The sequence below is a fragment of the Vipera berus genome (assembly GCF_964194415.1).
Source record: "Vipera berus genome assembly, chromosome: 2".
Classification (NCBI taxonomy): Eukaryota; Metazoa; Chordata; class Lepidosauria; order Squamata; family Viperidae; genus Vipera; species Vipera berus.
Genome location: NC_138203.1, coordinates 195,172,340 through 195,195,852, shown reverse-complemented (window position 1 = coordinate 195,195,852; position 23,513 = coordinate 195,172,340). Strand labels below are relative to the sequence as shown.

Below are 23,513 nucleotides of genomic sequence, written 5' to 3'. Positions count from 1 at the left end.
GGGCAGGACTTGCACAACAAAAATAAAAAAGATTGTAGTTATTATTTAAAAAAGATGAAATGTTTCATGCATTATCTTTCAAAATATCATTGTCATGGTTCCGATAGGTGAGGCCAAGTAAAACAGAACTTGGAGACTTGAGATTTCCTCTGAGAACATGTTTACTGGATACAAAGCATTGGCATAGTCAAAAGTGAAACCAAGACTAAAATCCTCTCCCAAAAATAACAGTAATACAAAGTTACAGTCCCACCCCAACTGGCTATGCAATCAACTATGTTCTCCAATATCACACCCAGGTGGGCTTTCTAACATTAGAAGTATCCTCCCCAGCTGAGGAAAGAGAAATGACCTTGGTTCCTACGGGACAGAAAAATGTTTAGTCTAATAGAAAAAGTCCCATTCCACACACACACACCCATCTTGTGGCCACAGGAAATGAAGAAAATGGCTTTGGCCAAGTCAGTTGCAAGGTTGACAATCATATTTACTCAAAGAAGTTAGCAAGTAATCAGGTTGAACAGACAGGTTTAAATTAGGTTACATTTTTGAAATGTAACCTAAAAAGCACTTGAAGTGATGTCTTTGTAGTTTCCATACTGAAATGTCTGTCAGACTTCCGGGCAGAGTTAGAATTGTCTTGCTGCAGTTTGTATGTTTCTCAGGAGCTTTGTCTGTAGGTACACATTTTAAAAACAACAAAGATGAGTTCCATTCTGCTGTATTTAACTGTCCTACCTGGACAAATCCAGTTGCTTGTGTTGCACCTTCAGAGTCAGAGGTGCTTCAAAGCCAAGTAGGCTGGTAATGAAGGTATAAGATTAACTTTTTCTGCTGTGCACCTGTTCACACAGCGAACAAATAATAAATGAGGATAAATTACACTTGGCGAGACAGAAAGATTCCAGTTCTTTAGCACAAGGTTTGACTTTGGAAACTGGCCAAAAGACTGATGGTTTCATTTAAAATATAAACAAGCTTGATAAATAAATAATTCAGTTTCTTGCTTGCCTGTTTTATACTGCACTGTTTATTTTACTGTTACTTTACTGTTTACTTCACTGTTATTAGCAAGAGGTGTGTTACATTCAAAGAATTTGGTGCCAGACATATGTTGTCTTTTTTCATAAGGAGTTAGTGGACCATTTGAGTATAGAGCTAAATAATCAGATGCTTTGAGATCATTATTTCATTGTGTTGATAACTGACAAAAGTAACGTTTGACAACCTTTCTTACTGATTCCTAAAACTGAATTCTTTCACAAGCCTAGCTGTATAACGAAGGTATAAATACTTCATTTAATGCCGTGTTTAAGATTTTTAGATTTTTCCTGACTGATGGGAATCAGAATTTGATACCCATATTCTGGCTGACTATCATAAGCAAAGTACTGTATTTCTTAAACATGAAAGTTGCCTGCAAATACATTGCATGATGGTTTATGTCATTTTAACACTGTAGCAACTGTTAGATCAATTTAAGAATAAATACTGCTTTGCAAAGAAAGACTCCGTAGGCTAAAATAAGACTGGATTCTAACGAAATGAAATTCTGTCAAATGCATGTGACTGATTGCACAACTGTTTTGCTATAAATTGGAGCAAAATAGTTGTATAATTAGGAAAGGTACTGGATTCTCTGTTCAGTACATGCTTGTTATTACTGTGCAGTGCTTTTTTTGTAAAAGAAAAAGGTGCCGGAACTCACACATGTCATACAACCCACCTTGCCTACTCTACAAGGTTCCATCCAAAAAAGGTGCCAGAACTCCATTCTGAGTGTTCTATGAGAAAAAAAGCCCTGTTACTGTGTAATCCAGGCCTTTTCTCTTTCTCACATGCACACATGAACACTTTATTCCCAGTACCACTAAACTCTTCATTTCCTTACAATGACTGCAGGGTTTTGCTTTTCAGAATCCACTGAAATATTATAATGTGCTGGTCAAATTTAAAATTCTTCTGACTTGTTCTTTGGTCTGAATAATGAAAGAAACTCAGTTGATTAGGGGGATGTTGTGAAATAGTCCAAATGTAACACAATGTGATTGAATGTTATTTCATTCTAGGTTCAGTTTCTAAGGTGCACCAAAGATTACTAGGAAAAGAGGGAACAGGGTTGAAAATATAAGCCCGGAAGGTAGTTTGGGGTAAAGATAGCACAAAGATCAGACTGCTGGACAATCAGGGCTCGAAACAGGTGTAACACAAGAGCAGCCACCTTCTTTCCCCCATTTATTGTGGGATCAGTCTTTTTAAATGTTTTTTGGCACTGCAAAACATTTCCAAGGGAATATTTTCTCTCAGAGCTGCGCTAGGAAGAACAGAGAAGGCAGTCCCAGTGAGTGCTGCCGTTGTGTTAGTGTGAGTGCTCTGTAGACCCACCATGCTTTGAAGGCAACACACCAGTCTTGGTATCCTTTAGCAGCACTGCAGCCTTGTCACATCACACATGTTTGCTAATGTTTTTACCACAGCGGTGAAAACAGTCATGCTTCTTGATGTGGTGAGGCAGCTTTCAGTATGCTCTGGATGTGATCTTTGCCAGACCTGATAAAATGCTTCTACTTTTGTTGGTTGTTTTTTTTTCTTTTAGGTAGTTTTTTCCTTTTTCCCCCTGTTTTTTTGTGAGGAAGTGGTTAATTAGTTGTTTTATTGCTTTATAGAATACAGATAATAGCCAAGTTCAGTGGTAGTTCTACAATAGGAAGTAGAAACTATTAACATCGATGAAAGTAAATTAAACCTTTCAACATTTAACAGCGTTAAATATGATTTCTGAAATGTATTCTTTATGAAGATAGGATGTTACTAAAATGCTCTAAAATACTAAAATTCATAAAATAGACTTTTGATTTGGTTAGAATCTAGTTACATTAACATCAAGATGTTATTGAATGCCTTGAGGAAGGAAACATTTTAAATTTTATAAACCTAATGCACAGTTTGTACGTTGCAACCTATATTATTTAGGTGTGCTTGTTTAGGTATAAGTATAGCCACACTTATAGTTGACCCACCTGAAATATTGTTAAACAAATATTTAAAACTACCTTTGAAAATAATATAAAATAATTTTAAATATTTGTATAACAATATTTTCTTTTCAGATGGATCAGCTGCAAGTGCTGGATATACTTTACTTATTCTTTGCTTATCTGCTAATAGCTTTGCAAATTAGACCACCAAATTGCCTCTTAAAGTTGTACATGTCTCCCGTGATTGGTGACAGCAAATGACTGGGGCTTTTTTTCCTCCACATTTGTTGCTATTGTGATGTTCTATTTTATTTTTTCATGGAATAGGTGGTTGAGAAATTAAACATTTACAGCAATTTTGCCAAAGGTAAAGTTTAAATGTCTAAAGGCTCAATTGTTCAGGGTGACTTCCAAGAAGGATGTAAGTAATTTCTTTTTATTTCCTCTTTTCCTCCCTCCCTCCAGTGGCCTTCCCCCCCCCCCTTGTCTCAGGAGATATGTTTTCCCTGTGGGCTATGTGTGCATGTACAAGTGCTTCCTTGCAGCTTAGTGTGTATTCAGGCAACCTGTTGTTTAACTTTATGGCCTTTTGATCATGCACTTGTTATTGCAGTAAATCTGTTATTGGAGGACACCTGCTCCATTGCAAATGATAATTTCCATTGTGCTAAATGTCATTTGAAGGCATAATTTCCCCCTTATATCTGTAGATGATTACTACATTCAGATGCATAAAGGCTAACTATAAGGGGAATGATGAAGATCTATTTTCCAGGGCCATATAAACCCATGTATCTAGATTCCATTTAAACTCAAGGATAAGATTCCTGACCATAAAGTTTGTACGAGTGGAACAGTCTACCAATGGAAACTATGGGTTCTCATCCCAGGAGAGTTTTTACCCCCCTTTTTAGTAGCTAAGATTGTGTAGAAACCTGGTTTAATTGGTCTTCCTGGACATTGCAGAAGTTTGAACTAGATTATCCTTGTTGCTATTTCCATTTCCAATTCCAACAAAGATTATTAGGGGACTTTAAGTTAAAACATACAAAGAATGGTTGCTGGAATTAGGTATGTCTAGTTTAATGAAGAGAAGGACGAGGGGTGACACAATGGCAGTGTTCTCAGGGGCTGCCACTAAGAAGAGGGAGTCAAGCTATTCTCCAAAGCACCTGAAGGCAGGAGAAGAAGCAATGGATGGAAACTAATCAAGGAAGGAAGCAACCTAGCACTAAGGAGAAATTTCCTGACAGTTAGAACAATTAATTAGTGAAACAACCTGCCTCCAAGTTTTTAAGAAGAGATTGGACAATCATTTGTCTGAAATGGTATAGGGTTTCCTGCCTGAGCAGGGGGTTGGACTAGAAGACCTCCAAGGTCTGTTATTCTGTTAATTCTACAGTTATGTGATTCTTTGATAGTTTTGTGCAGGAAACACATGTCCTGCATAAATTTCAAAACTTGGATATAGTATATGTTAAAGTTTACTGAATTCCATTATAATTTCCATAATATTTTCCATCTGCTAGTAAAATAATTCTTAACTGGCAGTGCCTATACCATTAGGTAAAGGTAAAGGTTTCCCCGCACATGTGTGCTAGTCGTTTCCGACTCTAGGGGCTGGTGCTCATCTCCGTTTCAAAGCCGAAGAGCCAGCGCTTGTCCGAGGACGTCTCCGTGGTCATGTGGCCTCCATTACTGGACACCAAAGGAGCACGGAACGCTGTTCCCTTCCCACCGTAGTGGTCCTTATTTTTATTCTTGCATTTTTACGTGCTTTCAAACTGCTAGGTTGGCAGAAGCTGGGACGAGTAACAGGCGCTTACTCTGTTACACAGCACTTGGGATTCGACCCGCCAAATTGCCGACCTTCTGATCCTCAGCATCCTAACCCACTGAGCCACCACGTCCCTGCCTATGCCATTAGGGAGACTCAAAAGAGCCCTAGGGAAGCTTGTTGAAACTTTATTTAAGTTCTTAAAACTTACTTTATGTGATAAACAAGGTGACAAAATGCCAGCAAACATTGGAAAAAATAGAGTTTTTGTTCTTTTTATGGTGGATTCCAGGTTTGATGCCAGAATAATCGGTGGGAAATAGATGCAGAAGAACTGAGAACTGCTAGAGTGCATTGTGTATTTTTTGGACAAGTCGCAACTATGTGATAAGTCACAATTTTCTTTTTCCCCCTAGTTATAAATTTAGTGGGATTAAAACTATCACAAGAAGGCTAGTGAGCATCCTCCCAGAATTCTCACTCTAGAACAGTTTATTTGCCCCAATTCTACCTGTAGAATACTTGGATGTTGATTGTTAAAAGTAATAAATAGAAAAACTCAGGTTAATGATTCAGTTCCCAATGCATGTATGTTACAGTATAGTAAACCATACCTGTCATTTAAGCCCCCTAGCCCCAATCATTTGGCATTTTAAGAACATTTAGAGAATGAGATGGCTATTTGGATTGGCAAGCAATATGTGTCATACTTTCAAGATGCCAATTAATTCAGAGTTTAAGCCTGTTGGTTTCAATTAACTCTTGGGTGCCTGATCAAAAAGATGAAATCCAAAAGTTTTTGGCAAGCCTGGGAGAGAATCACAAGCCTTTTGAAAACTTTAGCACAGGGTGGAAAACAGGTTATATAAATGAGATGAATGTAACATGATGAAATAGTTTTGGCGTCTGGAAGATTTTACTAGTCATGTAATTAACCTTATTCCCAAATGAGCTGGCATTAAATTGATAAAACAGCCTCTTATCTGTAGAATACAACTTCTCTCCTTGAAATCCTCAAGAGATGGGCATGTCAGTGTTTACTCTGCTCTGTGGGGACTGTTGTAAGTCAATCCATGGTTTTAAAATATCGGAAGAATTGATGAGGGGAACATGGGAGAAAATGGCTAAATAACCTGGATTCATGATACAGGCTTTTACTTAGCTGGCAAGTAAAAGTACATTGGTGAAAGAGAAAACAGCAGACTCCCTTTTTTCTCAGTGAATGGGTATTTATCTGTATGCATGCTGTTTTCCATGTTCTCTGTATAGTGTGTATTAAATTACAAGGTGCTCGACTAATTCCCATGGTAGGCACTTGGAAGCAATGTAATTAGCCTATTAAGCTCAGGTAATTTCTTGTAAAGTCAATCAAGTGCACAGAGCAGACAGATCAGTTGTCACTTTAGTCCAGCAAAAAAGATGTTTGCCTTCCTCCACAATTTTTAGAAATTATTCTTTCTCCCTTAGTTATAGGAAGAAAATAAGTCTTGGTCTAGAGATTCCAAAACATGTGGAAAATGTCAAGTTTGCTTGATTTGGACCGTATTTTTGTGGCTTGAAAAATATGTATCCAAGTGATACCAATTAACAAGTTAGCTAGAACATTGGGGAGGGAAGAGCTTGAAAACAAGGGCATGTTTTTAACGCTTGTAACTGACTTATTTTGTGTGAATAGACAGAGGCAAGAATTGACTAAGACAGCAGGACAGGATACTTGTGGAAAGAAAGTTTGAAGTTGATCTAGGTAGAAAAATATTCTCACTGGTGCTACATCTCTCTGCTGCAGGAAAAACAGTGGGTCAGTCTACATATGATAATACAGGTGCAAAATTTTAGAAAAGAAGGCAGTTGTTACAGAGATTATATTTATGGGGAAGGTAGAAAGTGTCTGTTCAACATGGACTCTGAAACTCTAAATTGCTATTTGCATTCGGACAGAATCTTCAAAACTTGAAAAGATGCTCAGCCTTTTATCTAAAATATTCTTCTTAGAAATTCTTTCAGAGGAAAAAAATCAGAAAAAGTCTAGCAGTGCTTTTAATTAAAAAGTATAGGTAGTCCTCGACTTACAACCACAGTTAAGCCCCAATTTTCTGTTGCTAAGTAAGAAACCTGTTAAGTGGGCTTTGCCCCATTTTATGACCTTTCTTGCCATAGTTGCTAAGTGAATCACTGCAGTGGTTAAGTTAGCAACACAGTTGTTAAATGAATCTGGCTTCCCTATTGGCTTTGCTTATCAGAAAGTCACAAAAGGGGATCACGTGACACTGCAACCGTCATAAATATAAGTAGTTGCCAAGCATCTGAATTTTGATCACCTGACCATGTGGACCCTGCAGTGGTCGTGAAATGTGAAAAATGGTCACAAGTCATTTTTTTCAGTGCCATTATAACTTCGGTCACTAAATGAACGGTTGTAAGGCAAGGATTACCTGTATAAGCTTTTGTGAACTGCAGCTCACTTTATTCAGTGCATACAGTGTAGTGCATTACAACTGTTAAGCTCAGAAGAGCTTAACAAAATGGGTTTCTAACACATTATAATTGTTAATTGGTAAGGCAGTTGTATTTTATCATGTAATCTGCATCTGCATAACCACCCTTCCCCTCCCTTGTCTTACATCTTACATCAATCTAGCCACTCTGTGCAGATGAAAGTGATGCAAGGGGCCACATGAAAGGGACAAGAAAAAGAAAAAGAAAGAAAGAAAGAAAGAAAGAAAGAAAGAAAGAAAGAAAGAAAGAAAGAAAGAAAGAAAGAAAGAAAGAAAGAAAGAAAGAAAGAAAGAAAGAAAGAAAGAAAGAAGGTGGTTATAGTCAAGATGAGGTGGATTTTAATAGGAATACTATGTGAAGGAAATGATAAAATATAGTGAAAATGCTAGCTTTTTGTGCTAGGTGAATCTGCTCAGAATAGACTTTTGTTTGGCATAGGGGTTCTCCTGTGATAGTATGTGCAATAGTGAGTAAAAAGTCATTAAAGCAAAATAAAATCTAAAGGAACAAAAATAAAAGGCAAGAAACCAAGTTACAGTTTATTTCTTTATTCCTTCATTCCTTTATTTATTTATATTCCACCTTTATATAAGTCCCATTAAATAAAATAAATAAATAAATAAATAAATTATTTTGATAAATAATTCAAGACTCTAACATACATAATATTCCTTCGTCCTCCTATTTCCCCCACAAGAAAACACACAAATACATGCAAACACATAAAAACATATATTCCTGCACAATCTATAGGCAGTTCTTTAAGAACAATAATTGTACTGAAATGTTACTTGAGAAAAACTTAGCAAATGATTTACACTCAGTTAAAATATAAAGAAATACAAATATGTTTGGAAAAGGTGCTCTGGTGTTTCACTGTAATGTATTCAATTCAGTCGCTCCTCCTCCAACTATTGTACATGGACTGGTTCCTGGACTTTTCTTGGTAAAATTTCACTAGTAGTGAAATATGCTAGCATTTGAAAAATATGTTTGTGATCATATGAGTATTCTTTAAAAAAAATCATGATTTTTTTCAGCCTCTAAAAAAGAAAGGAAAGGCTTATTTGTACATTTTATTCCTAACAGAGATCCCCAAGAATTATCCTGAGATGAAATTGTCTTCTGTTTGTATACTGAGAGTTTACTTGCATTGTCATTTTAGAATTGAAATCCCAACCATACATTTTATGACATCGGAGCCTACCGAGTTGGAAATCAGATGTCACTGAAATATACACTTTTTGTGCATGACTCATTAAAGTTAGTTTCACTCCTAGTAGAACAAACCCATGCAGATTTTTGGCAGCAGTATTTAGAAAGGCTATGCCACGGCCTTCTTCTTCTTAGGGCTGAAAAGGAAAGGCTGGTCGAAGGTCACCCAGTTGGCTCCCATGCCTAAAGCAAGACTTTGGTTTCCCTGAAGCCCAGCACTGAACAGGTACAGTGTTATATCTTTGGTTCGTTAGTCATTGAATGAAACAGGAGTGTTGAAACAGCAAGCAAGTTTATTACCGTATTTTCCGGCGTATAAGACGACTGGGCGTATAAGACGACCCCCTACATTTCCTGTTAAATTATAGGGTTTGGGCTATACTTGCCATATAAGACTACCCCTCTTCCAACACACACCAAATAAAAATTAAAAAACATCAGATTTGATTTTAATATGGTAATTTTAATTCAAATGCTTATGACATGCAGGTACTTAGTAGGAAAACTGTCACTTATAAACATAAGGCTGTTTGTCATCAAACATGTAAACATAAAACAGTGCAAATGGATTAAACTTAATAATAATAATAATAATAATAATAATAATAATAATAATAATAATAATAATAATAATAATAATAATAATAAGTTGGAAGGGACCTTGGAGGTCATCTAGTCCAACCCCCTGCTAAGGCAGGAAACCCTATACCATTTCAGACAAATGGCTGGCCAGTCTCTTCTTAAAAATTTACAGTGTTGGAGCATTCACCACTTCTGGAGGCAGGTTGTTCCACTGGTTAATTGTTCTAACTGTCAGGAAGTTTCTCCTTAGTTCTAGGTTGCTTCTCTCCTTGACTAGTTTCCATCCATTGCTTCTTGTCCTGCTTTCAGGTGCTTTGGAGAATAGCTTGGCTCCCTCTGCTTTGTGGCAGCCCCTGAGATATTGGATCACTGCTATCATGTCACCCCTCACCCTTCTCTTCGTTAAACTACACATACCCAATTCCAGCAACCGTTTCCTATTTTCCCAATTCACTTTTTCACTTTTCCTAATTCACTCTAAAGCTTTCCCTGCGCAGAGCCTTAAGTAACACCAGCTGCCTGCAATTAGTGCAGGTTCGCATCCCACCAGGCTCAAGGTTGACTCAGCCTTCCATCCTTCCGAGGTAGGTAAAATGAGGACCCAGATTGTTGGGAGCAATAAGCTGACTTTGTAATAATAATAAATAAATAAATAAATAATTTTATTTGTATACCGCCCTTCTCCCGAAGGACTCAGGGCGGTGAACAGGGCAAACATATAAAAATACAAAATACAAAAATTAAAAAGGAATTAAACAAGATGCCCAAGTTAACAATAGATTAAAATACATTTAAAACAACAATAAAATCCAAACCCATCCCCCATCAGGCCAGGCTGGCTTGTTCAAACAAATAAGTCTTCAGATCGCGCCGGAAGGAGCGAAGGTCGGGCGCCATCCAGAGCTCAACCGGCAAACAGTTCCACAATTCCGGCACGCCCACAGAGAAGGACCTGCTTAGGGGGGGGGGATGAAAGCTCTAATAAGCACGCATATACATAGAATGAAGGCTATTGCTAAGCACATTGATTTGTGCTTTAAATTGTAAGCCGCCCTGAGTCTTTGGAGAAGGGCAGGATATAAATGGGATTAAAAAAAAAAGACCAAATGGGAGATCCGCTCCCGGTTTTCCAGCCAGCCTGCCCAGTTCCTGAGTCAAATGTGTCCTTAGAGCTAAGCAGCTGCTCTGGCTGCGCCATTCCCCACCTGCCTTTCAAGTTGGGATGGACTACAGCTGCTCTTCAACTTTAGAAGGAAAGACGCCCAGACCCCAGCCTGTAAAAAATCACAGACTGCAGCTTCTACTCCAATTGGTCCCACTTTCCCTGCACAGACTAAATGGGAGATCTGCTCCAGGTTTTCCAGCCAGCCCTGTCCCTAAAGTTTCAGCACCTGGCGTATAAGACGACCCCTGACTTTTGAGAAGATTTTCATGGGTTAAAAAGTCTTATACGCCGGAAAATACGGTAACTCTGAACAGAAGCAGCCCTAATGGCTGCTGAACAGCTATTTATATTGTTAGCCTCTAGGTGGCAACCAATAGGTTTAAAGTAACAGTTTCCTGCCCAAACCTAATTATCAGCTTGGAGACAGCCAGTCTGGCTTGCAGTAACAGAAACCGTTAAGCAATACAACAATTAAGGTCAGACATTAAGCAAGTGATTTAAACAGTTGAGGCCAATACATTACATACAGTATGTTCTTTTTCTGACATTAGTCACAGTGTCTTTGCTGATAACATGAAAACTTAAGGCAGGTCAAATCTGAAACACTACAGGGCTCTTAATTGAAATGTGTGAGCAGTCCCCAAGTAGCTTTGATAGTAAATTGGAATGGGTGAGAGAAACACTGTTGATATATCCTATGAGGAAATTCACCCATTTGCAGGGGAGGCATTATGCTGTGTCAGTACATGTAGCTCCATACTGTATGTGTCAGTCAGTCCATACACCCTGTGATGTACTTCTAGAAATGACGCAGTGGGGCAAGGTTGGACTTCCCACAACCTCAGGCCTTGCAGATTCAGAGCAGCCAAGCATTGTTACCCGTTTTTCAAGACTAATGCTTTAGTTTTGCTTGCCTCTCATTATGAAACCCAGGCTTCACCTCATTGGTCACATGAACCAGTCATGTCCTTTTACAAATATTTTAAAGTCCTTATGCTACAGAGAAAATGAATAAGCATTTCTATGTTTACTGATACTGAGGTACTTTTATGACAAAATATTCCTAGGTCACATTCTTTGAGGAATATGTTAGATCAGGGCTTTTCAACCTTTTCACTCATTGTACCACTTTTAGGATATGGCAACATCTGAGTACCACCAGTCACCTAGCAAGGTGTCAAAAACTTGATGATCAAAAAAGAAAAAAAGAAAAAAGTGATTAAATACAGGTAGTCCTCAACTTACAACAGTTCACTTAGTGACTGTTCAAAGTTACAATGGCATTGAAAAAAGTGCCCCCCCAAGCCACAGCTGAGGAAGACACATGCCTGCCCATCCGGCGGCACTCTTCCTTCTGTTCGAGGTTTTCATTGCTGTGAGCATTTCTGTTGAGGATTGGCAGTGGGGTGGGGGGTAGGGGTGGTTTTTAGTCCCCCCGTCTGCAGGGTTGTTGCAGCAGGTTTTGGTCACTTTACATAACCCTGGGACACTGTCACTGTCATAAATATGAATCAGTTGCCAAGCATCTGAATGTAAATCACAAGACCCTGGAGATGCTGCAACATTCCAGCTGATCGGTGCTTCTTCTGGGCTCAGAAGCGCCAGGATCAGCGCTGAGCTCCAGCTGGAGCCTGGCGCTGATCCTGGTGCTTCCGCTGAGCCCTGACAGCCCTGCAGCTCCAGCCATCTCTTGCTCAGGCTTGCGCAATGCTGCCACCAGTTCAGCTCATTCCCCTCCCCTGCTACCACTTTCTAGGATGGTTGCGTACCACCTGCCAGGTACCAATGTACCACAAGTGGTACCCGTACCACTGGTTGAAAAGCCCTGTGTTAGATTCTGCAAGAAAAATAGGATGAGGGTATTCACATCTGGAAGGATCTTAGCAGCACCATTCAGACTGCAGTCTGAGTTTCCTCCTGACATAGGTTGTTGTGTGTGTCTATGGTTAGGGAGAATTTGTATAAAATCCAAATTAAAGAATCTTATCTGAAGCCATTTCCCCCATATTGCTGCAGAATGTAAGTGGTGTTATTGATTTTTTCCCCTGAGAATGTTCTCACTTATATCTTGAAAAACTGAAAATATATTACCTAGGTTACAGAGACAGCACATCTTTCTAAATGTACTCTCACAGAAAGTAATGAAAGATGAAAAAGTAACTTTGCAAGCAATCCTCCTCACAGTTACAATCTTTTCAGGTCTGTAAAACAAAGGATAACTGAAAGAAAGATAATAAGCATAGTCATGGTTTCACTTAGCAGCTGCATTGCTTAAGACAATTACAGGCAGTCCTTGTTTAATAACCACTACTGGGACCAGCAATTATCTTCTTGTTAAAAATTAACAATGTCTGGATAAAGGGGACATCACTGTCTATATTAGTAATAAAAAATATACGGTGGACAGTAATATAGTTCATGTATACATGAATTATATATGTGATAGTTTTATGATCTCGATCTCTCTCACACACACACACACACTTAATATTTTACTTAAAACATTTTAAAATTTCTCCTTCCTTCCTTCCTTCCTTCCTTCCTTCCTTCCTTCCTTCCTTCCTTCCTTCCTTCCTTCCTTCCTTCCTTCCTTCCTTCCTTCCTTCCTCCCTTCCTCCCTCCCTCCTTACCTTCATAATGTTTGTTTAATACATTGAAATGTTGATGTCATACCTCTGAAAAATAAATAACCAAGATTAATTCCAATATGACTAATCTTTTGGGCTGTCTATTTAAATCACATGTCTCAAAAACCTCATTTATGAATTCTTGAAGCAATCCTTTCTTGTTTTTAAAAATGTATATTTGCAACCAAAATTGAACAGTTCATAATTCAGTAGAGGAATTAATGGCCACAGCCAAAGTCTTATGATATGTGTTCCCTGTAACTTTTTGAGTTTATTACAGATATATTTTTCAGCTTACAGAATACCTTTTTTCAAAAGCCAAATTAAATGTGTTTTCATCAAATATTCAATATGGTAGGGTTTTTTTAAAAAAATCCACATCTCTCAAAGTTTTTTGTCTGTATTGTTATTGTTCTTGAACGGTGAATCATATATTATTCTATTGTAAATTTTATAAGGTTGTTATCCGGCATATTTTTAAATCAAAACCAGAAATAATGCTGAGATATTGCTGAGTATGTTACAATTTTATTTGAAGATGAAAATCTTAAAATTACAGAGGCAGCAGAGATATGTTTAACTATGGGTATAAAAACACAGTCTTTAGTAACACATTAATAAATTTTATTAAAGGGTTTGAAGTGTTTTATGTAAGATTTAAGAAATGTTTTATTAGTTAAACTGTTTTATCTGATGCAAAACTTTATATTTGTAACTTGCTATTAGGACTTGTTGTCTATAATAAATTGAAAGTGAAACTGAATATGGATTCTTTCCCCACTCCTTCTCCCCACGTGTATTTTATTCTCACAATACCCATGACCTGAGTCAGGCTGCCACATTTTGACTAATGATCGAGCAAGATGAGGATCGAAAGGCTCAAACTGAACACTCCAACAAATGTAAAATATGATTGCAAAATCAAGTGGCTCCCAGATAAACTAGGAAAATAGACTTCAAGAGAGCTTGTGTATGTGTGGCATTATTTTATATTAATTAATAGTAACACTTTAAAACTAAAATTCACTTGCTTGAATCAGAAACAAAAAATATTTTGGGGTATCTCTTTGTTTTAAAAACAGACTTACAGTTTGTGAAACTTTATCAATTATGTGGAAGCAGCTAGTAATAAATGGATGTAGAAAATATTTTAAATCAATACGTCAATAAAACTGTGTTAACTTTACTAAAGAGAGAACTAGCATAGTTTTCTGTTATTTAGCAGTACTACATACAGAACTGATGATTGTGGCAAGAGAAGACGAGAGGCAGGGATAAAAAATATTGCTGCAAGAGGATGATAGAAAATCATTAAACATGGAAACTATAGAAATTTAGTGCCTAAAATGAATTAAAACAAAAACCAAAACTATGTTTCTAGTTTTAATTAGAACTCATGATCCCAATAAAGATTTAACTATTTACAACTGCATGTAGAATGAACTCATTGATATCATTATAACAGACAACAACTGGGGATTATAAAGCTTTTATATCCTACCCTAGACTTTTACTGTCAAAATTTTGTCCTTATTGATGTATTTTCTCTCTTTTTTAAATTTTTATTTTAGGGACATAAAGCCTGATAACATCTTGTTGGATGAGCAGGGTAAGTGACAATTATATCTGGCTGCAAGAACATGTATATGCTTGCATCTGTATAGCAAAATATGATGTTTTCTGTAGGATCATGACAGATTTTATGAAGCCATCTTCTAGTGAGATGGAAAACAAGTTGAGGCAAACCTTTAACCTAACTCTGGTGTTACAAACGACAAATTTCTACGGATTTCATAGTGTATCATAGGTTTTTTTTAAGCTCAAGTAATCTCAAGCAATCCAGCTATTGCTCTTCTTAAGAGAACTATACAACATTTATTATTATTTTTGTGGGGCACACTGGGTCATGTTTTAAACCAAAGGCAATGTGATATTATGCAATAAGAGATAACAGGGATAGACAACATTTTGTCTTTTGTTACTGTTTTAGCCCCCATGGATGTATGGAGATTTAATAAGGCGAATCCAATATATATTTCTTAGTAATTTCAGTGGAACGTAGTTCCAGGTAAATGTATATTGGATAACAAACTTAGTTCTACATAGTATTGTGATTAAATATGGAAGTATTTTTCCTTTGAAAAATATTTAGGTTCTTCTGAAAAAGTTTTACAAAAGTATTTTATTTTATATCTTAGCATAATGTTCTTGCCTATTCCCCATGAAATGAAATGATGTGCAGGGAAAATCTGTTGTTGTTAGCTGCAAAGTCGTGTCTGACCCATCGCGACCCTATGGACAACGTTCCTCCAGGCCTTCCTGTCCTCTACCATCTTCTGGAGTCCATTTAAGCTCAAGCCTACTGCTTCAGTGACTCCATCCAGCCACCTCATTCTCTGTTGTCCCCTTCTTCTCTTGCCCTCAACCTTTCCCAGCATTAGTCTCTTCTCCAGTGAGTCCTTCCTTCTCATTAGGTGGCCAAAGTATTTGAGTTTCAACTTCAGGATCTGGCCTTCTAAAGAACAGTCAGGGTTGATCTCCTCTAGGACTGACCGGTTTGATCACCTTGCAGTCCAAGGGACTCGCAGGAGTCTTTACCAGCACCATAGTTCAAAGGCCTCAATTCTTTGGTGCTCAGCCTTTTTTATGGTCCAACTTTCACTGCCATACATTGCAACTGGGAAGACCATAGCCTTGACTATACACACTTTTGTTGGCAGGGTGATGTCTCTGCTTTTTAGTGTGCTGTCTAGATTTGCCATGGCTTTCCTCCCGAGGAACAAGCGTCTTTTAATTTCTTGGCTACAGTCCCCATCTGCAGTGATCTTGGAGCCCAGGAAAATAAAATCTGTCACTACCTCCATTTCTTCCCCATCTATTTGCCAGGAATTGAGAGGGCCGGATGCCATGATCTTGTTTTTCTTAATGTTTAGTTTCAACCCAACTTTTGCACTCTCCTTCTTCACTCGCAACAAGAGGCTCTTTAGTTCCTCTTCACTTTCTGCCATTAGAGTGGTATCATCTGCATATCTTAGGTTGTTGATGTTTCTTCCGGCAATCTTAATTCCAACTTTTGATTCATCTAGCCCTGCCTTTCTCATGATGTGCTCTGCATATAAGTTAAATCGGCAGGGTGACAGTATACAGCCTTGCTGGACTCCTTTCCCAATTTTGAACCAATCAGTGGTTCCGTGTCCAGTTCTCACTGTTGCTTCTTGGCCCACATATAGGTTTCTCAAGAGACAAATAAGATGGTCTGGTATGCCCATCTCTTTAAGAACTTGCCACAGTTTGTTAGGATCCACACAATCGAAGGCTTTAGCATAGTCAATAAAGCAGAAGTAGATTTTTTTCTGGAACTCCCTAGCTTTCTCCATGATCCAGCGTATGTTGGCAATTTGATCTCTAGTTCCTCTGCCTCTTCGAAATCCTGCCTGTACTTATGGTAGTTCTCGATCCACATACTGCTGGAGTCTAGCTTGTAGGATTTTAAGCATAACTTTACTAGCATGAGAAATGAGTGCAATGGTGCGATAGTTTGAACATTCTGTGGCACTGCCTTTCTTTGGAATTGGAATGTAAACTGATCTTTTCCAATCCTGCGGCCACTGTTGAGTTTTCCAAATTTGCTGGCAAATTGAGTGTAGCACTTTTACTGCATCGTCTTTTAAGATTTTGAATAGCTCAGCTGGAATACTGTCACCTCCACTAGCTTTGTTGTTGCTCAGCTTTTCTAAGGCCCACTTCACTGCACATTCTAGGATGTCTGGCTCGAGATCAGTGACCACCTCATTGTGATTTTCAGGGACGTTAAGCTCATTCTTGTATAGTTCTTCTGTGTAATTTTGCCACCTCTTCTTAATGTCTTCTGCTTCTGTTAAGTCCCTACCATTTTGGTCCTTTATCATGCCCAGTTTTGCATTAAACGTTCCCTTCATCTCTCCAATTTTCTTGAAAAGATCTCTGGTCCTCCCTATTCTATTGTTTTCTTCTATTTCTTTGCACTGTTCATTTAAGAAGGCATTCTTATATCTTCTAGCTATTCTCTGGAATTCTGCATTCAATTGGGCGTATCTTTCTTTTTCTCCCTTGCCTTTCGCTTCCCTCCTTTCCTCAGCTATTTGCAAAGCTTCCTCAGACAGCCATTTTGCTTTCTTGCATTTCTTTTTTGGGGGATGGTTTTGGTTGCTACCTGTTGTACAATGTTACGAACCTCTGTCCATAGTTCTTCATGCACTCTGTCTATCAGATCTAATTCCTTAAATCTATTTGTCACCTCTACTGTATATTCAACAGGAATATGATTTAATTCATACCTGAGTGGCCTAGTGCTTTTCCCTACTTTCTTCAGTTTAAACTTTGCAATGAGAAGCTCATGATCTGAGCCACAGTCAGCTCCTGGTCTTGTTTTTCCTGACTGTATAGAGCTTCTCCATCTTTGGCTGCAGAGCATATAGTCAAGCAGGACAAGAAGCAATGGATGGAAACTAGTCAAGGAGAGAAGCAACCTAGAACTAAGGAGAAACTTCCTGACAGTTAGAACAACTAACCAGTGGAACAACCTTCCTCCAGAAGTGGTGAATGCTCCAACACTGGAAGTTTTTAAGAAGAGACTGGACAGCCATTTGTCTCAAATGGTATAGGGTTTCCTGCCTGAGCAGGGGGTTGGACTAGATGACCTCCAAGGTCCCTTCCAACAACTTCTTCTTCTTCTTCTTCTTCTTCTTCTTCTTCTTCTTCTTCTTCTTCTTCTTCTTCTTCTTCTTCTTCTTCTTCTTCTTATTATTATTATTATTATTATTATTATTATTATTATTATTATTATTATTATTATTATTATTATTATTATTATTATTATTGTAATGGAGGAAACAGATTATCTGGACCCCTACCAATCGGGCTTTAGGCCTGGGTACAGCACGGAGACGGCATTAGTCACACTGATGAATGATCTCTGGCGGGCTCGGGACAGGGGTTGCTCCTCTGTCCTAGTCCTATTAGACCTCTCAGCGGCTTTTGATACCATCGACCATGGTATCTTACTGCAGCGCCTCAGGGGGTTGGGAGTGGGTGGCACTGTTTTACAGTGGGGGGACAGAGGTCGGCCTCGAGGCCTCTCGTTTGTGGAGTCCCTCAGGGGTCGGTCCTCTCGCCTCTCCTGTTCAACATCTATATGAAGCCGCTGGGCGAGATCATTCGTGGTGTTGGGGTGGGGTATCATCAGTACGCTGATGATACCCAGCTTTTTATTTCCACCCCAGATCAACTCAGTGATGCCCTCTCCATGATGTTCCGTTTCCTGGAGGCGGTGAGGGTCTGGATGGGGAGGAACAGGCTTCGTCTAAATCCCAACAAGACCGAGTGGCTGTGCGTATCGGCATCTCGGGTTGTCCATTCTATTCCATTGTTATCTATAGGGGGTGAGGTGTTACCCCCCGTAGATAGGGCTCACAACTTGGGTGTCCTCCTTGATTCACAGCTCAATTTTGAAGATCATATAGGAGCTGTGACTAGGGGGGCTTTTGCCCAGGTTCGCCTGGTGCGCCAGTTGCGGCCCTATTTAGACCGGGATGCCCTACGCACAGTCACTCATGCGCTCGTGACCTCTCGGATAGACTACTGCAATGCTCTCTACATGGGGCTGCCCTTGAATGCCACTCGGAGGCTCCAGCTGCTGCAGAATGCAGCCGCGCGAGTTGTGATGGGGGTCTCCCGATACTCCATGTAACACCTCTGCTCTGCGAGCTGCATTGGCTTCCAGTTGTCTTCCGAGTGAGATTCAAGGTGCTGGTGATGACCTATAAAGCCCTAAATGGCATGAGTCCGGGTTATTTACGGGAGCACCTCTTGCCGGCGTTAACTTCCCATTGCCCTGTGCGCTCCCACAGAGAGGCCCTCCTCAGGGTGCCGTTGGTCAGGGAATGTCGACTGGCGCCTCCCAGGGGGAGAGCCTTCTCTGTGGGCGCGCCTGCCCTGTGGAATCAGCTTCCAGTTGAGCTTCGAATGGCTCCCAACCTTCGCTTGTTTCGCCGCGACCTGAAGACTTGGTTGTTTGAACAGGCCGGCCTGGACTGAGGGATTGGATTTTAGAGTTATATTTTAAAAATTTTAAATTTTAGAATGTATTTATTACTTAGGGCTATTGATAATCTTATTTTAATTTTTATATCTTGTGTGTTGTTAGTGTTTTTTTGCCCTGTACACCGCCCCGAGTCCTTGGAGAGGGGCGGTATATAAATCTAATAAAATAAATAAATAAATAATCTGATTTCTGTGTTGATCGTCTGGTGATGTCCATGTGTAGAGCTGTATCTTGGGTTGTTGGAAAAGAGTGTTTGCTATGACCATCGTATTCTCTTGACAAAATTCTATCAGCCTGTGCTCTGCTTCATTTTGTACTCCAAGGCCAAACTTTGCTGTTATTCTGGTTATCTTTTGGCTTCCTACCTTAGCAGTCCAATCCCCCATGATGATAAGGATGTCATTTTTTGGTGTTAGTTCTATAACAGGGGTGTCAAACTGCCGGCCCGTGGGCCAGACACATCACGAAAAACTGCACCTACCTCATTGCCGGCAATGAGGAAAAAGTTCCAATATGTCGCGTAACGTCACGTGACGTTGTGGGTTTGACATGTCTGTTCTATAAGGTGCTGTAGGGTTTCATAGAACTGGTCAATTTCATCCTCTTCAGCACTGGTGGTTGGGGCATAGACTTGGACTACTGTGATATTGAATGGTTTGCCTTGGATTCGAACTGAGATCATTCTGTCATTTTGAGGATTGTATCCCAGTATTGCTTTTCCTACTCTTTTATTGACTATGAAGGCTACTCCATTTCTTCTGAGGGATTCTTGCCTGCAGTAGTATACCTGATGGTCATCTGAATTAAATTCACCCATTCCTGTCCATTTTAGTTCGCTGATTCCTAAGATGTCGATGTTCAGTCTTGTCATCTCTTGTTTGACCACGTCCAGCTTTCCCTGAGCGTCCTTTCGGCTTTGGCCCAGTCACTTCATTTTTTCTGGCGCTACTAGTACTAGCCCTCTGCTCTTCCCCAGTAGCATATTGGACGCCTTCCGACCTGAGGGGCTGATCTTCCAGCGTCATATCGTTTTGCCTTTTGGTACTGTCCATGGGGTTTTCATGGCAAAAATACTGAAGTGGGTTGCCATTTCCTTCTCCAGTGGATCACGTTTTGTCAGAACTCTCTGCTATGACCTTTCCGTCTTGGGTGGCCCTACACGGCATAGCTCATAGCTTCATTGAATTACGCAAGCCCCTTCGGCAAGGGAGTAATCCATGAAGGGGAGGGAAAATCTACTTTGCGGTAATTTGTGTTTATGTTAACAACTAGTCAAAGAGTACGAATCAACAATTCCAGTGACATTTGCATGCCGTGTTTGAATCAGTGCTATTGTTGTGACAATGTTGCAACCAAGGGGACCATTGAAATAAGTATTTTTGCAAAGGCTTTCAATTTAATGTGTTTTAGCTGGTTATTTTAGAATTTGTTTGGAATCATCTTTTCTCTGATTGTCCTTGAAATTGAGGTCATTCTAACTATTTCCTCTTTGCAATTTATCTGTGTTTCACCAACCATGGCAAGAGAGGTGTGTAATTCCATTCATGTGTGCAAAAAGCCTTTTACCTATTGTTCAGGTTTTCTCCCCCGAGACATTGTTTTTGCAGCCTATGTACCTATATTTAGACTGTTAAGACTGCTTGTTTTCCAGTGGCTTTCCTTCCTTGGAGGATCATATTTTAAGCTCCAGCACAATCTTCTGTAGGTTTTTTTTAAGTTTATGTGATGTTATTTATTAGATTGCTAGGGTATTTCACTACCAAAGTCTTATTAGCTATAAAATCGAAGCATTATTGAAATTAAAATTATTATATTGTTATTTAACATGTTAAAGATAAAGTTTCAATTACACTACGCATGGATGAAAGCCGATTTTAAAAAGTTGTGCTCTTAAAGCCTTCTTAGAGGCTTGTGCACAATAGAGCCTCAGTATTCCAAAAAATCTCAACACGAAAAAATTCAGGCCTCAAGTAGCAGACAGATAAACCAGTTGGTGTTAGAGGTAGATAATCCCAAACAATTTGAATAGAAAATGGGAATTCTGCAGCCAAGATATGATTGGGCTTAAGTCCATTAGGAGAGTAAAAAGAAAAGCAATGTTGTCTACTATAGAGGGTAGCCCTAATTGGAGCACATTACAAAAATCAAGTATTTAATTAGTAGATGGATCGCTGTTGTTACTTACTAGGAAAAAGTGCTTTTGGCATAACAATTGAAATTGATTAAAAAGCAGTCTGGTCACAGACTCCACTTGAAATATTATGTAGAGATCCGTATTAAAATTACTCCCATGCTATATAATCATGGTCTTTCCTAAAGGAAATGTCTATAACACTCCTTTCACTAGGTTTTTATGTACTACTTAATGAATGAGCTTTATGCTGAACTAGTGGTTCAGATAGGAGCCGGTCAATATTCTCAAACTGTTTCATGTGATTGTCAAAAAATATGGCTTAGAATAATGATTAATTATGGCGGATTAGTATGAGTATTGTGGGTGGCTTGGAAGTATAAGGATTTTCTGTTCCTTTCCTTTCCCCTTTCTTAGATTTTCTCTAAGGGGATTGCGTATGCAAAATGTTGCTCGATTGATTCCATAATGTTTTATGAGAAACTTTAAAGCAAGTTTATTCATTGTTTGGAATATAGCACATAATCCACATAAAATTCTTTTCTTCCCTCTGCTGTTATAATTATAGGAGTAGAATTAATTGCCACACCAGAATGGAACATTAAATAGAAGTGAAACTTTCTACTGATAATTTATCTTTTTATCTCATTCATAGGGCATGTTCATGTAACAGATTTCAATATTGCTACAGTGCTAACTAAAGATACACAGGTTACCAACATTGCTGGCACGAAACCATATATGGGTGAGTAGTCAATGGAGCCAAGTTATTTGTATGATATTGATTTGTTTTCCGTGGAGATTTTGAGCTTCCTTCTTAGTAAATATTAAAACAGTTTTAAGAAACAAGAAAGTTGGCATGATTCAGAAAATACTTCAAAGCTGATCTGGCCTTACATGTGATAGACTTGGAATGGCTTCAGTTCTGCAAACCTTAAAAGGTCCTTGCATGGATGGCTGATTTGACCTCAGTTTACCTATAGGAAATCCTATAAGTCTAATCCAAAACTGTAGATACAGTTCTTGGGTTTCTCCATGTGAGTCATAATTAGATCGCCCATCCCACATCGATGTTAAGGCATACATGGGGCCAAAATGTTACTTTTGACAGGTTATACAAAATTATATTAAATGGACTGTATATATGATTGCATATCTTACTGACATTAATTAGATTTATAGATGCTTACTCTTGAACCACTGTTATTTCCTCTATCCTTGTTCATTACGGAATATTTTAACCAATTCACCAAATATTCTTAGAATCAAAAAAGTATTAATTGCGGCTATTTTCTGCTCAGTGCACTTGCCAGCAATGTGGCTGGGGGAGAAGAGCAGTGATAATACCTAACCTTGCGTTAAAACTATATATAGTCAGTTGCTTGCTCCCTTCCATTTGCTCTTCATTTATTATATTTCACTTTAAAGTGTGTTGGAATATATGAAGGAATATTTCAGATGACTTGAATTATGCTTGCACTTATTAAGCAGGTGCAAAATGTGCTCTTCTTCTTCTTCAACAACAACAACATAGTAAAGGTGGCCATTTTCATGCTTTTGTTTCTATGTGAAATAGCCAATGAGTTAGTCGAAGTGTAACCTGGAGGTTGCGAGAAAGAGGTGTGAAAAGCTTTATGCAGGATCTGAGAGAATAAGAGCGACAAGAGCACAAAATACAGCACATTGTGCAGTGACCTTTTGAACAGCTATGTTTTTTTTGAAGAACTTGGGAAAGTCTCTTGGTTCTCATGTTCTTTTTTAATTTTAGTAAGACAAACTTCCTCTTTTAATTATTAGAAGATGCAATTTAGCCCTAGGTCTGACTGGATCTCCTCCAAAGGCCATTATTAGAATAGCATGATTCTGATTAAGGAGTTAGTAGTATGATGGTCCAGATTAAAGTCAGCTGAAAAAAAGAGGCAAAGGGCACAGTGGTTTCTCCTTCCTTTCTAATAATTCACATGTAAGAAAGAGGGTATGACAAAAAAAATGATCTACCCCAGCATTTTGTTCTCACACAGATCACTCAGCCGTCTCAGGGAAGTCAACAAGGGCTAAATGAAGAAGGTCACACTGACGTCTATTCTCCAGCAACTGAAGATGTTCCAGAGTTGCTTATTGCATAACACTAGAATTTCTTATGAGAACTTGCATTACTCTAGAGCAGGGGTGTCAAACTCAATTTCATTGAGGGCCGCATCAGTATTGCGGTTGCCCTCAGGGGGCCGGGTGGGTATGGCCAGGGTGGGCGTGGCCTACTGGGTGGGCGTGGCTAGAGTGCCTATGGCCTACTGGGTGGGTGTGGCCAGCTCTACATAGTTCGCATCAAGGGTGCCTATGAGGGCCTGGGCAGGAGTGGGACAGATCTGAGGGTCTCTGGGCCAGGGCCAAGGCAGTGGGGGCCGTTCCCTCACTGTTTCCAGGATGGCTTCGCGGGCCACATGAAACCACTTTGCGGGC

The 23,513-nt window shown here is 39.1% G+C and overlaps 1 protein-coding gene across 1 annotated transcript in view; it reads left to right on the top strand.

The window, feature by feature from the left end:
• STK32A (serine/threonine kinase 32A) overlaps positions 1 to 23,513 on the top strand; it is a gene marked incomplete at its 5' end in the record, with an annotated part of 66,974 nt that overhangs the window by 35,313 nt on the left and 8,148 nt on the right. The window contains 2 exons of the mRNA XM_081316985.1: positions 14,412 to 14,449; positions 21,709 to 21,798. Coding sequence (XP_081173111.1) covers positions 14,412 to 14,449; positions 21,709 to 21,798 — 128 coding nt within the window. The remainder of the gene's footprint in view (positions 1 to 14,411; positions 14,450 to 21,708; positions 21,799 to 23,513) is intronic.